At 33.4% G+C, this 18,462-nt stretch overlaps 2 protein-coding genes across 3 annotated transcripts in view; both read left to right on the top strand.

Moving 5' to 3' along the window:
- The window catches only part of GNPDA2 (glucosamine-6-phosphate deaminase 2), a 27,964-nt gene extending 9,656 nt beyond the window's left edge, over positions 1-18,308 (top strand). For both annotated transcript variants that reach the window (XM_061420052.1, XM_061420051.1), the window contains 3 exons: positions 3,080-3,264; positions 10,538-10,712; positions 16,605-18,308. In XM_061420052.1, the coding sequence (XP_061276036.1) occupies positions 3,080-3,264; positions 10,538-10,712; positions 16,605-16,666 (422 nt within the window). In that variant the 3' untranslated portion in view covers positions 16,667-18,308. The remainder of the gene's footprint in view (positions 1-3,079; positions 3,265-10,537; positions 10,713-16,604) is intronic.
- The window catches only part of YIPF7 (Yip1 domain family member 7), an 85,920-nt gene continuing 78,084 nt past the window's right edge, over positions 10,627-18,462 (top strand). Inside the window, exon 1 of the mRNA XM_061420056.1 lies at positions 10,627-10,712. The gene's annotated coding sequence lies outside the window, so the exon portion shown is untranslated. The remainder of the gene's footprint in view (positions 10,713-18,462) is intronic.

Genomic DNA, 18,462 nt, shown 5'->3' with positions numbered 1-18,462 from the left:
GTGCTTAAAAGGTAAAATTAAAAGATGATGGGAAGATTTTAACCCTCTACTTTGGTTACATGATTAGATTCTTTGATTTGCAAGTAACTATAATCTGCTAATGGGACCAAAAGTGAGTTTATTGGGATGATTCTGGAGTAATTCACAGAATTGATACTAGAGTTGAAAAAATACGTCTTTAGAAGAACAAGAACCATAAGCCTCAGATCACTGAAGCAGGGACTCACCTGAGCCTCTCCTGCAGTGCTATCATCAAATTTTGATGCCTCAGCTCTAGATGACTTCTTTCTTTTTGTATCCCTTGGTCAAATTTCAGATTTCTAGAGAGAAATTCTGATTGTTTCAGCTTAGCACAAGTACTTATCTCTAGACCACTACAGTTCTGCCTAAAAGAGATGAGATATAGGGTGTTATAATTGATCTAGGCCCTGTTGTAAGGGGATCAGAGAAGGGAAGGAGGAGGAAAAAACTATACTGAACATACCAAAGAATACCAGCCTCCTTTCATTTATTCATCTGTTACTTATGGAGGGCCTTCTATGTGTCATGTGTTCTAAATATCAGGATATAGTAGTGGAAAAAAAAGTCTTTACTTTCATGAAGTTTACCTTCTAGCCCACAGAACTATAGACACAAGGAAGACACACAACTCGGACTCAGAGGTTTTAGGGATGTTTCATAAGGGTGTTGATACCTTAGTATAGACTCAAAGACTGAATAAGAATTAAGCATGGTTTTTAGAGTTGATGATTATTTTAAAGAAAATTTGATAAAGCTTTATAAAAAATTCTGAACATTTAAAAAATACAGTTTTATATCCAGAAGTTCAATTTCTGGTAATTACTCATGGTCATTAAGGGGCTGTATTGACTCCTCTCCATCATGAGCCTTTGTGGTTAACTTCAGCTTTGCTGTACACTTCTGTAGGACTCAAATCACCAGTGAGACCACTAGAATTGATCTTGGAGGACTTCCTATTTTTTCTGGAACTCTTTGTTTTCCTGTTTCTATCCTTTCCTCTATAGAAAAAAATAAAAGTATCTGGGCAGATTTATACTGAAGAGGAAAGGCAGAACAGTTTTACAAATCTAGAGAGAGAGATATCTATGGTTTAAAATTCCCAAGCACATACATACTTAATAGTGGAAACAAAGCATGCATATTAACCACATATAGGTCTGGGCTTTATGTACTAGATTAAAAGTTAATCCTGTATTACTAAAGATTTCCTTAGATTAACGGCTTCACAGCTGGTGCTAGTGGTAAAGCACCTTCCTGCCAATGCAGGAGACGTAAGAGGCCCAGGTTTGATCCCTGGGTCGGAAAGATCCCCTGCAGGAGGAAATGGCAAACCACTCCAGTATTCTTGCCTGGAGAATCCCATGGACAGAGAAGCCTGGCAGGCTATAGTCTGTGGGTTTGCAAACAGTCGGATACGACTGAAGCAACTTAGTATGCATTGTGCTTTGGTAGTTCGTATCTTGGGCTTCCCTGGTAGTTCAGTAGTAAAAAACCTGCCTTCCAATGCAGGAGATGTGGGTTCCATCCCTGGATTGGGAAGATCCCCTGGGGAAGGAATTGGCAACCATCTCCAGTATTCTTGCCTGGGAAATCCCACAGAGAGAAGATCCTGGCTTGTTGCAGTCCATGGGGTTGCAAAGAGTTGGACATGACTTAGCGACTAAATAAGTTGATACCTGCTTCCTAAGGTTTTCATTTCTTTCTTCCTTCAAAACCAGGTTACTCTTTGTCATATTTTACCTTGTTGTAGCCTGGGGAAAAGTTTTTAGAATTACGTATTAAGAATCAATAAGATATACCTGCTGCTGCTGCTGCTAAGTCACTTCAGTCGTGTCCGACTCTGTGCGACCCCATAGACAGCAGCTCACCAGGCTCTGCTGTCCTTGGGATTCTCCAGGCAAGAACACTGGCGTGGGTTGTGTATCATTAAATATGCAGAATATAAATATGACAGATATTTTGACCCAGAGAACTTGTGGGTTTATTTTTTGATTGAAGTTGCCAGAAATCTGACTAGCAAGTAGGGTCCATGTATGTAAAACTTGATTTAGTAATAACTACACAGAAAGATTCTTAATTTTATAAAAAGATTTACCTCCAATTTCCTTCAAATAAGAAATGTCATATTCTTACCTATATTTTAGAGACAGTCTTGAGTATTAGAGCTGGTAGTAGATCTCCTCAAAGTAGTGTTTTCAAATTGTGGTTGTCACAGATTATTAGCTTATGAAATCAGTATGGTCAGTCACATTCAGCATTTCCCTTTTGTAAATGGAATGGAATCAAAAGTAGCTTGAATGACTCCTAGTAAGAGTAAGTATTATTTCATGCGGTTCTTATTTTAATTGTATTTATATGTGTACTAGATTGCAATGTCAAATGTATTTCTTGCTATAGGTTACAGTCAAAAAAAGTTTGAAGAAAACTATTGCCTTAGATAATAACTTGTCCAATGTAGACATTTTATAAACTGTACTATAGAGAGGTCCTGTAGTTAATTGCCCTATCTAGACTAAAAAGCAAGCAAGTTAAAGTGTGACTATAAAGACTACTAGGTTAGGAATCAGAAGATTTAGACTGAGTTTAGTCTTAGTTATTTACTAAATTATTACCTTGAACAAGTCATATATTATCCTTGAGCATCAGAGTTTCCTTTGAGTTTAAAAAATAGGTGGGGGAGATGAGGTAAATAGATATGCCTAATCTGACTGTATTACAAGATTGTTAAATATGTCTGATGTTGAGATGATGCATGTGAAAATGCTTTACACACTATAAAGTATTATTCTAATATAAAGTGATACTTAATTTTGCTATTAGAATCATGCTAGCTCAATGCTAAGCATATGGAAAACATTGAAATACTTGTTGAATCAAATATAGGAACAAATATCTTACTGCAGCATTAGAAATTCAGCTGTCAGATAAAACAAGGTAAGTGTGTTTATGACTATTTCTTTGGTCTTAAAATCACGTTTAACTTTGAGAAAACTTATTTATGTGAGAAACCTTATTTACTTATGTGTATATGTGTGTATGTATGTATTTCTTTTGAAAGGAATTGGTCCAGATGGTCATATTGCTTTCAATGAGCCAGGATCCAGTTTAGTATCAAGGACAAGATTAAAGACTCTAGCAATGGACACCATTTTGGCAAATGCTAAATATTTTGACGGAGATTTATCAAAAGTGCCAACTATGGCTCTAACAGTTGGTGTGGGGACAGTGATGGATGCTAGAGAAGTAAGAATTAAATGTTCTTTGATATTTTTCCTTTGATGTTTGTAGATTTTGGAGAAATTATGTTGTCAAATAAGTGATGTTTTGATTTAATCATATTTGCAATATAAATTGTTGTTTAGCTTTCAGTAATTGCTGTCAGGCTCATTGCCATGTTTAGAATTCAAGTAAATTAAGTCTTTGGAGCTGGAAATTAAAAATTAGGCACCACCTCTTTTGAGGTACTGCTTCACTTGCCTCTTCCTGTTTCACAATTTGATGTCCTAACATCACACTTTATATAAAAGGACTTGTTACAGGAAAGATGCAGTTCTAATTAACATTAAACTGCTTTTGGAGCCTGAAAGTAATTTAGTGTCATGTGCTTCTTGACTGTAGAAGCATAGCTTAGTTGGTTTCCAGTGGATAAAGAACCCCTCTAAGACGTGATCTGTTCTAAATTTGGTATGTTTAAGAAGGTAAGAGTTCTGAACAGTAGACTCTTATATTTTTTAGTTTTTAATCTTTTATTTCCTGCCCTGAGAATAACAGACCAAATTATAGTCAGCTCATGATTATAAGTAGTTAAATTATATGGAAACCCCGAAACTCCATCCCTTTCTGGCAGCAGGATTGGATAGGTTCAAGGGAAAGAGTATAGACAACGTATGGTGAATAAGTAACTGATCTTGATATAAATATATCTAGGCTTGAATACGTAAACAGAACTGTCATTCAGAATGCAGGAGTTTTTCATGTGAAAATAATAATTGGTTTATGAAAAAGACCTTTTTCCTAGTAAATAAATTGAAAATAATTCAGAGCAATCTTAGTTCTAAAACATAAAACTCAAAGTTACAGGAAAAGATTCTTACATTTAGCAAGATTTAAGTTATAATGCAATTCTTACACTAATTCTTAGAAGAGAGTTATTTCAGACATTTGATTTTTTCTTTTGTTCAGGTTTTCCAACAAAATTACATGATGCCATTCACTTCATAGTATTTATTCCCAGCATGATTATAGAGAAAATTGTGACAAAACTAGGGCTTCATCATTTTCCTAAGGGCTTTAATGCTTTATCCTATATCATTCTTTTTTTTTTTAATTGAAGTATAGTTGACCTACAATATTGTACTAGTTTCCAGTGTATAGCAAAGTGATTCAGTTCGGATATATATATATTTTTTCAGATCATTTCTACATAGAGTAAGTCCTTGTTACATAGTTTGTGTCTTTTAATTTCATATTTCTAATTTATCCCCCTTTCCCTTTGGTAGCCATAAATTTGTTTTCTGTGTCTGTGAATCTTTCTGTTTTATATAGATTCACTTGTATTATTTTTTAGGTGCCACATATGAGTGCTATATTTGTCTTTCTCTGTATGACTTACTTCACTTAGTACGATATTCTCTAGGTTCATCCATGTTACTGCAAATGGCACCATTTCATTTTTTTTTATAGCTGAGTAATATTTGTGTGTGTGTGTGTATACACTCAAGCCACATCTTCTTACACCGACCCTCTGCTGACGCACACTTGGGTTGTTCTTGTTGTCTTGGCTATTATAAATAATGCCGCTGGATTTTTCATAACATTCTTTTGAAAGAAGTATCACACGATTATACTTAATGATTTGCTTATCTTCAATTTTAATGGGCTTAATGTGTATAGATTTTCATCTGCTTGTAGTTTTAACTCTGATGTCAATTATTCTTCAATGATGTTTCCAATAACTGCAAGTACGTGTAAAATTTGGATCCATGTGTGGGGCATGCCTCTGTTGAGTGGAAAGTAGGTTTGACTGGGAGATTAAGTCTTCAGTGCATCAATGAGTATCTTCACATTTGGGCAGCTCAGATAATGAGGACCTTCCGTGCACATGTTGGAAGTGACACCTGTAAGTTATTACAGATTTCTTAAGACTTAGGAATTATCTACTAGATCGTGAACCACAGAGGTCACTGCCCTCAATTTTCACTCCTTTCTTGCCTTGAGGCCTTACACTGATGTTAATTGTGAAATGTTATACTTTATCTAGTCCTTGCTTAGCTAAAATAGCACCACTTTTCAGCTTTCAGAGCTCCCTCTTCTGACCATAATCCTCATAATCAAAATTACTTTTACTCTGTTTTACTGTACTGTTCTCTTTATAACACTTTTTGCAGTTTATAATTGTTTTTTGTGTTTAGTTGTTTAATATCTTTTCCTCACTAATTTATAATCTCCAAGCGTTATTGGGTTATGTATGTCTAACATAGTACATTGCCTGTCACATATATTATTCAGTTACTGTTAGAAACAGTTTAAATGAGTTATTTTTGCCCATAATTCATTTTAGACAGGTTGGTTCTATCCACAGCTTGGCTATCTCCCTATCAGATCTGATTTTTACTAACTTTTGGCTGTTTGACGAAAGCCAAATTTACCCTCAAAGTATTAAAATTGATTTTTACTGAGATTTAAGATAATGCTTATATTTTTAAGGTAATTTCAAAAAGTTCAGTTCAGTTGCTCAGTCGTGTCCGACTCTTTGTGACCCCATGAATCACAGCATGCCAGGCCTCCCTGTCCATCACCAACTCCCGGAGTTCACCCAGACTCACGTCCATCGAGTCAGTGATGCCATCCAGCCATCTCATCCTCTGTCATCCCCTTCTCCTCCTGCCCCAATCCCTCCCAGCATCAGAGTCTTTTCCAATGAGTCAACTCTTCGCATGAGGTGGCCAACATACTGGAGTTTTCAGCTTTAGCATCATTCCTTCCAAAGAAATCCCAGGGCTGATCTCCTTCAGAATGGACTGGTTGGATCTCCTTGCAGTCCAAGGGATTCTCAAGAGTCTTCTCCAACACCACAGTTCAAAAGCATCAATTCTTCGGCACTCAGCCTTCTTCACAGTCCAACTCTCACATCCATACATGACCACTGGAAAAACCATAGCCTTGACTAGACGGACCTTTGTTGGCAAAGTAATGTCTCTGCTTTTGAATATGCTATCTAGGTTGGTCATAACTTTCCTTCCAAGGAGTAAGCGTCTTTTAATTTCATGGCTGTAATCACCATCTGCAGTGATTTTGGAGCCCCAAAAAATAAAGTCTGACACTGTTTCCCCGTCTATTTCCCATGAAGTGATGGGACCAAATGCCATGATCTTCATTTTCTGAATGTTGAGCTTTAAGCCAACTTTATCACTCTCCACTTTCACTTTCATCAAGAGGCTTTTGAGTTCCTCTTCACTTTCTGCCATAAAGGTGGTGTCATCTGCATATCTGAGGTTATTGATACTTCTCCCGGCAATCTTGATTCCAGCTTTTGCTTCTTCCAGCCCAGCGTTTCTCCTGATGTACTCTGCATATAAGTTAAATAAGCAGGGTGACAATATACAGCCTTGATGTTTCAAAAAGAAAAGGCACAAAATTGTTTTTAACTGTTGTAGCATCTTTAAAATTGTTATATATAATAATTTGAATATTTATTTTTGTGATGACCATTAAAACTTAAAAATCCACTTTTGATTTTGTTGATTACTGAATATGAGACATCACCAATGATTTCTTAACTGTTAAAACCATCATCCTTTTACAAGTCTTATCCTACTGGGCCTCTTTTTCATCATCTATTCCTATTTCTTCTGTCATAAAACTACTATTCTTCTTCCTTTCTGACCCATTGTTTCCCAGTCAGTCCTCCATCTGCCTTGGGTTCTCATCCTAGCACTGTATATTCATTATGCATACTTTGGGGCAGTCTTCTCAGTGACCTCTTTGTGTGCATGTTTTTGTTTGTTTGTTTAATTAACACATCAGTAGCAGTCTCACTTTGTAATACTCTTCTCAGAAGGTTTAGTACTATTCCAGAAAGATCAACTGTGCTCAATACAGTGATAACTACCAATTTAGCCAGTTCTTTTTCTGAAGCTGCAGAATTCATATTTTCAAGTGACTCCTTTAATTGTTCAAAATTCATCTTTCTACCAAAATTGTCTTTGCCTCCCTTGGTGAATAGAAACACTCTCCATGAAAATTATCTGAGCTTGAAACTTTTGTCATTTAGGCTTCTTCACATCTTATCAGTCACTACATTCCACCATTTAACTTAGAGATAAATTAAGGGACCAGCTCTCATCAGAACTGCCTTATTTCTGGTCTATATCAGTTTTTATTTTTGAGGATTATTGCAAACCCATTCTAAACTTCATGCCTATCTCCTTTACCTATCCCATTCTCTATATTACAGCCCAATTTTTTTAAAAAAAAAACATAATTTAGTTATTACTTGTGTATGTAATGAGTCTCTGATTCCCTGCTGCTTCATCACAAGATGATATCCAGCCCCTTTGTTGGGCATGAAAAGACTCATATTCAAATTTCAGTCAGTTTTTAGCCACTTCCATTCATTACCCTATGGTTCAGCCTTACCAAATTTCTAGCTTTTTATTGACCACCCATAATTGTCTGAAATGCCCCCTTTTCTGCTTATCCTTAAAGGTTTGGTTTCAGACAGGAGCTACTCTTAAATCTTGTTCACATTTATTCCTTAAATCTTGTTCTCTTATTCCTTGAAAATAGTGGAACAGATAGAGTAGAAATGATCACATTAGTAACATCAGATCACATTATGAGAACAATGTTTTTCAATTCCTGATTCTCCAGATATGTCTTCATAATTCTCAATTAAAGGTTATATATGTCTTATTGTAGTTGTTAAGGATGTGGTTGCTGGAATCAGACCTCTTGTTTATATAGTAGCCTTACCAAGACCTTCAGCAAGGTACTGAATATCTGTGCCTCAGTTTATCTATAAAATTGGAAAATAAGAATAGTATTTATTCTTATGCTGCTGTTTTGAGGAGTTAAATGAGATGATTCATAGAAAGTGCTATGTTCAGTGTTTAACTTTGAAACCACCAAATCGTCTTAAAACTCCTGAAATGAAATAATGTCCATTTCAATAAATATCTATCATGCAATTATCACTACATATTCCCATTTAATGGTGTTAAAGTTGCTTTAAACAGACTTTTCAAATGCTAGTATAAGGATTTATGCCAGATTGCATAATAATCACTTAAGGGACCCTGATTCTTGGGTTCTAATTCCAAAGATTCTGAATAGAAGACAGGGCAAAGAACTTGAATATTTTGTTGTTGTTGTTTTAACTCCTGTGTCTTTAATTTCCAATAAGGAAAACTAATTAATAAAGCCACTAATCAGTGTTGTGCTTACATTATATCAAGCATTTTTAATGTTTAAAAGAATGCTTTTAATCATAGGTGCTTTTAATTATAGGTGGTTTTAATTTAAAAATGCCTTTAATTATAGGCATACTAATTCTTCACTGAACTGAGATTTCTATACTTAAGAAGTATCAATAAAGTAGATATTTGTAATCTTTTACCACTTTGGGGTTGCTTTTTTTCCCAGAATTCATCAGAACTTTGAATTTTTTTTTTTTTAATGGGCTGTTTTTAATGCAGGGGCTTTTCTTCCTTCGAAACCCAATTCTCAGCAAAAAAAGAAAAAAACACAAAAAACTAAAAAACCCCTACAAAAACTTAAAAAAAAAAAAAGGCAGCAAAGGGTAGTTTTCATCTGGTGTCTTTTATTTAAGTTTTTTAAGTTAAGAAAAAGCTGGTGACATATTTATATGTTTTTGTGCAAAAATAAATGAATGGCAATAGATTTAAAAAAAATCTTATTATGTACTTCTGTGTGAAAAAGTCTGTATAATATTTCCCTTAAATATGCATTATTTTACCTGTGAGTTTTTTACTGAATTAATCTGAAATGTACAAGCCCTGGATTTGCTACAGAGTGAGAACTTACTTTATTTTATTTTTTTTATTTTTAATTTTGGAAATTCTGCAGAAATCAGAACTCTTACCTTGGTTTGAACTAAAGAGGGGACATGGGGAGGGGAGAGGGGTGGGTTTGTCCAGCATGCTTGTATGTATATTTCAGAACCTTTTTTAAATGTAAAGGCTGTACATTTCTGGGAAGTTCTGAATTTCTTTTGTTTCCTTTTTCCTTCAAGCATTTTGCAGTGAGCTTCTTTTATATATAGCAAACAATTTGAAAGAATACAAAAATATGTGAAGTTCATTTAAAAAAACTACAGTATAGCGCTGGTACAGTACACTAAAAGACTTTGATAAAAGAAACAATACTAAAAAGCCTCCATTTTAAATGTCATTCATATATACCTTGTGAATGAGAGCTATATACTTTTACACACTTTTTTAGAGGAATAAATTATTGAATTACTGAAAAAAAAAAAAAGTAGAAATTCATATGCATTTTAAATGCATTTTTGCGCTTTGATATTTTTCAAGATATAGCTCCAAAATGAAAAGTAGTGAATCTTGATAAAAGAAATACAATAATATCTGGTTTATTAATCTTTAATTTCCTCCATGTTTTAGAAGTTCTGGCAATAAAATATGAAATATAGAATTTTTACGTTGTTATAGATATTTTAGAATTATAACCACCTTAACATTCATTTTTTAGTTAACAATTGTAAAGAGAAAAAATGTTTAAAGGTTTATTTCATAAACTTTTAACTTGTAAAATAGGATTGAGTTACTGCTAAAAATGTTAAATGATTCTTTCAGACATCTGTACACTTAATCACTTTTGCACATGTTCTTTGAACTATCTCATAGGCTATTAGGGATTTGGGACCAAGAGCTTGGGTTTTCTGTACCTAAGGATGGGTCTCAATTATGTAACACATATGAGTCTTAAGAGAAAAAAAGGATAGTTCCTATATTTAAGTAGATTCTGAATCCTTCTTTAAATCTAGTTTTGTTCCAAAATAGCTTTATATAGAACCTATTCAGTGAACAGTCTTCAGACTCTAGATTACTTTTAAAATATCTATTGTTTTAGAGTCCTTTGCTTTTCCAAAGTAATATCTATTACTTATCTGGACTAGAGCAATTTGGTAAATCGTTCCTGGTTATGTAATTTATGTAACTCTGCTTTTACAAAACAGCCTGTTTCTTTTTCTTTATTCTCCCAGGTTTCTTCTGCACATCATTATTATATGTGTTAAATATCATAGGCATTATGGTATATTTAGTAATACTCCATTACAAGATACCATTTTACTTTGTTTACTTTGTGCTTGCCTATTACCTTAAAGAGTAGAAATAATCTTGGACTATGAAGAAATACGGAGCTATTTATTTTTATTTCAATCCTCAGAAAAATATTGGTGCTAAATTCTCTGTTTTAAAAAATAGAGCTTCTTAGTCATTTGAACGTGTTTTAAGAATTGTTCATGGTTTTTCAGGTAATGATCCTCATTACAGGCGCACACAAGGCATTTGCTCTCTACAAAGCAATAGAAGAAGGAGTCAATCACATGTGGACTGTTTCAGCTTTCCAGCAGCATCCCCGAACTATTTTTGTATGTGATGAAGATGCTACTTTAGAATTAAGAGTTAAAACTGTGAAATACTTTAAAGGTGAGCATTGAAGTTTCAAAAGTAGATTGGGCGAATGTTCCATTGTAGATAACAATTAAAACTTAATGTGACTGAATATGATGTAATTAGTCATATATATAGGTCAATAATTCACAAAGTATGTAGTAAGTATACTGGTGATATTATATGAATGAAAATATATTTTTAATCTTTTTACTCTAATAACTAGGTGTTTAATATATATTAGAAAAAATATATACTGAACCAACCAAACTTGTATTTCATGGATATCATTGCTTTGACAAGGTTAAAGAGGTTACTGTATTTTATTAGCTTTAAGATACTGCTTTTTTCACATTTATCTAATTTGAAATTGGGATGTTTAAAGTTGACTTCATATAGTTTATCTGGGAGCAAGTTTTCCTTAGTTGTACATAAAATAATAGCATGTCTTATACTTTTTCAGCATGTCATATTCATGAAATATAGTAATAACTTGAAAATTCAATTTAAAGGAAATCAGTAACTCATGGTTCATGCGAGTGTGTGAATGTCAAAAAATCTTGACTGTAATACAAATGAAGTTTGGCAAACAGGGAAAATAGTCTCATTTCTAACATGAAATTTTGATCATAGATATAGAGCTTTGTATTTGCACTTAACCTGTTGTGAGAATTTTCTTGTTTTACTAAATGTTCTTCAGAAGTATTTTTAATGGCTATATAGTAGTTTACTTAAATGTTTCCCTTACTGTTAAACCTTAGATTACTTTTAGTCATTTATATTTTTATCAGTTAAATTACCAGCTTTTTACCAAGTCACAAATATACCAAACTGAACTGAAAATTGTAATTAGTAATTTGACAGATAAAAACAGAGAATAGCTCAGTTATGGGTTATGAATAACATAGAGCTCTTGATGGCATTTTACCCATGTATTTCCATGTAGTCCAGGTTTCATCACAATTATTAGATTCCTGGACAAAGTTAACAGAAGCAGTCTTCAATATCCACCTACTTTAATGCCAGTTTAGAGGAGATTCATTTAACATTGCCATTTTCTAGCACGAGTAATTCCCAGATAAACCCCCCTTGTCTGATCGGTCTGGTTTTTATCAGAAAATAACAGCAGCCAATACTTATATTACCAGGTGCTATTTTAAACATAATATACTTACTGATTTACTTAATTCTCAAAATTCTATGACATGGCTACTCTTATAATCCCACTTATAGGTGAATTAACAGGCTTAGTAGGGATGTTAAGTCACTTACAAATTATGAAGCTGAACATATTTCTGAAGAGATTCAGGACATCAGCCTCTGTCAGGATACTTCCTTCAATATGGAGAAAAATAGATTTGAGATCTTGTTCTGGGCTATATATAGACCTCATTTTACAGTAAGGAATTTTGATACAAGGTAGAATGGTTGACTTCATAAATTTATACGTTATAAATGTAATTTTATATATTTGTCATGTCCTCATTATTAGATTATTGCTAGATATACTGGAGGAAATGAATCGCATAGTTTTAATTCTTCAAATACCATTCATACCACTATTCTTTCTTCTACCATCCCTTTAAAAGGATCAATAGGAATCTTAAAGGGTTCTAATTATTAGCTCCTAAAGAAATCTTAACTACATCTAAAACAATAAAATTCATTAGCAAATGGAAGTTTATTTCAGTATATCTTTTGAAAGATATAAATAGATCACAGGAAAGCATTTTAATAATTTGTTTTATTCCAGTTTTTTTTTTTTAATAAAACCTATGTGTTATGTCCTTGAAGTAATATATTTTCAAGACACTATCATCATGGTGAACATTTTGTTTTGTTTTATCCTTTTTAAGCCCTACTCCAATAGCTTGATAGACCTTGAATGAGTTCAGATTGAACCAAACCATAAAATCTATATTTAGCTTTTCTTCTTCAGGCAACATGTCAGAAGTCTATACATTTTCATCATTCTCTCATTAGAATTTACTTATTTCTATTTATGATTTAAGTGGCAATTATTTTTTATCACATTCTTGTATAGGAAGTTGCTTTATCTAATGTACAAGTCATCTTATGTACAAGTTGCTTTATCTTAGTGTTTAGTTTAAAAAAAAAAAAACTATGAATGACTTGGCTTTGTAATGTTTATCCTGATGTTTTAAATTGTGCGTTTTTAAGCTCTGATGTATTCTTACCATGGTCAAAGCTTTAAGCAGATGGTAGGTGAATTATATCAAGTAGGACGATCCTCTTAGAGCTGATACGCTAGAAGACATGTATCTTCTAAACTACATGGTTGAGATTACCATTGTCTCTGTTGTCTCCTCTCAGGTCTCTCTAGTCTCCACTTTGCTGCTTTTTACATACTGTTTGTAAACTTTTCAGTTAAATCTTGTTTTAAATAAGATTGGTTCTATTTAGTCATAATTATCTGGTAAATTTTTTTCATGAGCAGATAACTTTTGCAGTATAAAAAATTACCCTTTAATGTTCATTTTTAGGAAATGTAAATTTTATTTTCCAGTTAATGTCATCAGCCAGGAAACATGAGTTACAGTGCCTTCAAATGTATTGTCTCCTGTGGTATTACTCAAAAGAAGTATAAGTTTCCCTGCCTGAAGGTAGTTGGCATTCTTCATAAAAACTGGCTCATTAAGTGATTTGAGAAAATATCTATAAAATGTAGCTCCATAAAGGTAGGGACTTTAGTTTTGGTTCACTGCATTAGTTCAGCATCTCAAAGGATACCTAGTACATTGGAGACACTTGGTAAATTCTAGGAAGTTGGGCAGGTAGATGGATAAACATGTGACACTGATACCACTTGAGTTTAAGACCTAAATTATGTAAATCACTGTGAAATCCAAGGTACATTAAGGAGGAGATTTTTATATTTATATAGTACTTGAAGAAAACTTTAATTGAGCTGATGGGACTGAGAGCTGTTGAAGATGCCTAGCATTTAGTTTTCAAGAAAATGGCATAATCAACAGCACAGGTGCAAGGATGAACTAACACAGTAGCAGAGAAAGTTCCTCTTAATAGAATAGAAAACAAAGTATATTGTTTTGAAAGTACAAGCTAAAATGGGGCTCACTTAAACTTTAAAAATTTAGTGAAAAGGCAAATGAGGGCTCACATGTCAGTGGCCTTTTAAAAGAATATTGGAGGAGAGGAGTTACTAGCCCTGAGAAAAATATTCTTATGTATTAACATTTTTTGAGCAAATAACACATGCCAATAAATAAGTAATTTAAAATCTAGCTTCAGAGATAGTTTGCATGAAACAGTTGAATGAATGAAGTATTTGTTGGTTTGTCCACATTCTCATGGATTTTATTATAGGCTTTTTTATCTTCAAAGCACTGGTAAGCGTGGAAGGGAAGGCTAAATAACTTATGGAACTGTCACTATAGAAACTATATTCAAGTATTTAGAGATTACATTATCTAAGACATAGAAACCAAACATCATTATAAGCCTTTTATGCGCTATGCTAAGTACCTTGCTTTCTATTTTGAACTTTTGAGCAGAGGTTACTTCATTTTATATATAAGGCCAGATAGCTAAATAGCTGTCATATTCCTGAGGTGGAGGCAGAACCTATCAAGTGCCTTTATGCTTAATTTAGTTCTTTTTATACATAATTCTTTCATTTCTTGGGTTAATTGTGCTCCTTGCTTTGCTGTCTTCCAGCTGTTCCCATTACTCACTCTAACCTTCTGACCCTTCTCTCTCTCCAGCTGCGTGGAACACTTTAACTTCAGTCCCTCCAGTCTCACCTCCAAGATTCTAAATTTATCGTTAATGATTAAGCATCCTTCAATGTCTAGCCATTCTGCCACTGCTCTTGATTCTTTTCAGTCTTAAGGACCTTGAGTTATAGAATCTTGGTCTCCACTCTCTCCCTTTCTCCTTTTTAACAATATATATTCTAAATTCATTTTGTTTATATAAAAAAAAAAAGCTTCCCAGAAGCCATCTCACTGAACCTTCACAGATTTTTTAAAGTAAATGTTTACTGAGCTTCCATTGTGTATCATGATCTTTATAGACCCAGAATTTAGAGTAGTAAATTTAAGGTCCTGAACCTGTTTATTTTCTGAGAGTGCATATTGTTCTAAAGAAAGTGAAATAGTAGTTCATTATAAGGTGACATTTAGGCTGAAACCCAGTAAGTCTACAGGAGAAAAATCATGCTTTGCTCAGGGAGAAGAGCATTCCCAGTTAAATGAGACAGCAAACATAAAGACCAGGCACTGTGACCAAGCTTAGCCTTTCTGAGGTAATAGCAACAAAGCCAGGGTTGAGAGTGACATAAAAAGGGGAAAGTGGAAGGACATGAGATCAGAAGGATAAACAAATAGATTAAAATCTAAATTATTTTCTAAGTGACCATAGCAATAAGAGAATTTTAAGTAGGGGAATGGTATAATCTAGTTTTTTTTTTTTCCTTTAATTAGACAAGGGAAAATTATGCAAATAGGTGTTGAGCTGGTAGTAAGATTAGAGAGGAAAGTGGCTTCGACCAGCTATGGAGATGAAGAAATATTGCTACTTTGCAATGTATTTTGAAAGGAATGTCAACCAGTCTTGCTCCTGAGTTTAAAATAAAAAACATCACCAGTGAATTTCAGTTGTCTGGTGTTAGCAGCTCAGCAAAGGATAGATGATACCATATACTAATATTTTTAAAGAAATGGTATAGAAGGGGAAAATGGATCTGGACTTTGTCAACAAGTTTGAGGTGCTCATGAGACACTGAAGTAAGCTGTTGAGTAATTAACATTCTTTCAACTGCACTAGTGAATATTTCTCTCAGGACTGTTCCACTCCTGGTTTTTCTCCTACTACATGTAGTAGGACTTTAGTGTTCTTTACATGTCCCTTTACTTAGCTCTTAAAAATGGGTCTTCACAGTTTGAATTTTAGAGTGATTCTGCAGTCTTTTGATAATGAATACTTCCTTACTAGCAAGTACCCTGTGTCCTCAATCTAGTAATTCCATTTCTTAAGAAAACCACATTAGTCCCTTTTCCCAGTCTCCGTGTTCTTAACAGCGTGGTAAATTTAACTGATTTCTCTGACCTCCAAATAAAATCTTTAGTTGATTAATTGGGACCATTTATTTCCCCAAAGACATGAGTAACTGGAAGATTTCCCTAAGAAGCTTTAATAATTAAGGAGAGTTTACAAGCATGCCAATTATAAGATGAAATTTAAATTTACTTGGAAATTAATATTTAATGTAGGTTATTGTTTTAGTAAATTTGTCTGAGTGACTTGTCATCAACCCCTATTGTAAACACCCATGTAAAAAAGTGAAAAATAATTTGCCAGATGAGTGAATAGGGTAATACATTGGAGAACTAAAGTAACAACAGTTCTGAGCTCCTCAGTAGAGTGTGACTAGAGTTTGACTCTAAGCTTCTCAGAGAGTCAAACTCAATAGACTTTAGATGTAATTAGTATTCAAATCTTTTATTTTGTCGTACTGAAATTCTAAAGCCAAAACTGCTCTTACTTTTGGTTACTTACAAAGAACCTATACCCCATTCTAGATCTACGACTTCATAACCATAAATTGATACTTGCTAGGTAGTTTAAACATTCCAAAACATTTCTATTTGCATCTTTCCAATAAATACAACCATTTTGTACTGGGGGCTTCCCTGATGTCTCAGACGGTAAAGAATCTGCCTACAATATGGGAGACCCAGGTTTGATGCCTGGTCAAGAAGATCCTCTGGAGAAGGGAAAACTAAACAGTCTGAAACATTTTTGTTTGCATATTTCCAATACAACTATTTTGTATTAGGTGGTAGCTAATATACATTGTATTTTATTAAATCTTTCTTTTTCTAAAGTAAATGAGATACAGTTCAAATTAGAAATAAAGCTAGAAATGTGCTTTTTTTCTTTAAGGTTTAATGCATGTGCACAATAAACTTGTGGATCCACTCTACAGTATGAAAGAAGGAAATTGAAGGAGATTGGATCAAAATTCTGCTTGAATGAACAGAACACTTTTATACATATATGAATTTTCAGCTATGCAATATGATTAAAACTTGGGGGATTTTTGAATATTGTCATTTTTGAAGTCTAATATCTATGTTAAACATTCCATATTTACAATGTGTCCATTTTATACTAGGGTTTAGGAGAAATAATTGGCTCTCACGGTTAATCAGCTACTTGTTACAGAAGCCACACTGTCAATGTAACACCACAAAAATGTCTGCCTATTTACAAATTGTAAATCATTTTAAAGGTGACTTCTGTACATCAAGTATCATTCATATGACTCCAGTGGCATTATTAGACTTTAACTTTTTAATAACAGGACACTCCAAGCCTTTCAGGTATCATACAACTATCATTGCAAGCCTTTACTTCCAAATGCTATCTTTATTTTCTCTGCATTACACACAAGCTTTCTGCACGTGATTGCCTTGGTCATCTTTCTACAGTAGCATCTGGACATCAAAAGTCCTGTTAGATATTGTTGGTACAGAAAATTTGAAGAGATGGCAGTGCCTAAAACTACAGTTTATGTCCTTTTGGAACATATGTATTAAGTGCATGTTTTTTGTGCACCGTCTTCTTTAGCACTTTTTTTTCTCTTTTTATAAATGTGACCTTAGTTTTATTTAATGACTTGGGTTCGTGCACTTAATATACGTATTTTGGCAATTATGAGCTTTATACCTAGAAACACACTGAAGGAAATTTTTTTTAAGAAAAATTATTAAACCTCTTAAACGATTAGCTTTATTCCTTACATATATATACTGTATAAAAGGATATGGTGAAATATAAAAGGAATTACTGTAAACTATTTGATTGCATAACAATTTGCATCATTAAATTACAAATAAAAGTATATTGTTTTCTATAACTCAAATAAAGCTTGTAATAAACAAATATTAAGTTATCTAAATTTTATTTCCAGAAGTAAAATTGAACACATGCATCTGAAATATTCTAACAATTAATAGTAGCTGTGAGATTGCATTTATTAATACTTTTTATTTGTTGTCATAATTCAATTAGATTTAAGAGACAATGCCTCTGCCTATACAGCTTCTTAATTCTGCTTCTTAGACAGTAAAAAATACTTCCTTTTCACTCTTATTTTGCTTTTTATAAGCCCACCTAGTAGAAGCATCACTTATATATACCTGCTTAATCGCCTATGTGATTGAAATATAGTCTTAAAAATATTTAAATAGAAAATTAAAAAATAAAAATAAATAGGACTGTTAGGATAAAATATGCTGCTTTAATTCTAGATAATGAAGTTTTAATAGACTTGAGTATTATAAATGGTTTTGAATAATTGGTGAAATCAGTAGTATCTCCCAGTCCCATACCTGGTAATTAAGTCTACTGAAGATATTTCCACAAGAGGCAATAAAGCATGGTAGCTAAGCATTGTGGTCTGAAGAAAGAAACCACTGTTTTGATGTTGTTGGGGAATACATAAGTCTGAGCTTCTTCCCCTATGAAACAGGGTAATATTGCCTGTACCTCCATTGTTGTGTAGATTGAATGAGGGAAAGTCTATAGAGCTCAGCACAGTGGCTGTCAACATACTAAACTCAATAAATGGTGTCTATTATAATACTAACGGTTTATGATATTTTGATGTACAGAAAAATCTTAGTAATTAAGGTCTTCTGGGGCAGTGTCCCCAACTTCTGAGATCTAATGCCTGATGATCTGAGGTAGAGCTGATGTAATAATAGAGAGTGCACAATAAATGAGGGCTTCCCTGGTG

The sequence above is a fragment of the Bos javanicus genome, chromosome 6 (assembly GCF_032452875.1).
Source record: "Bos javanicus breed banteng chromosome 6, ARS-OSU_banteng_1.0, whole genome shotgun sequence".
Taxonomy (NCBI): Eukaryota; Metazoa; Chordata; class Mammalia; order Artiodactyla; family Bovidae; genus Bos; species Bos javanicus.
The sequence above is the reverse complement of the archived record's forward strand: the minus strand, read 5'-3'. Positions and strand labels throughout refer to the sequence as shown.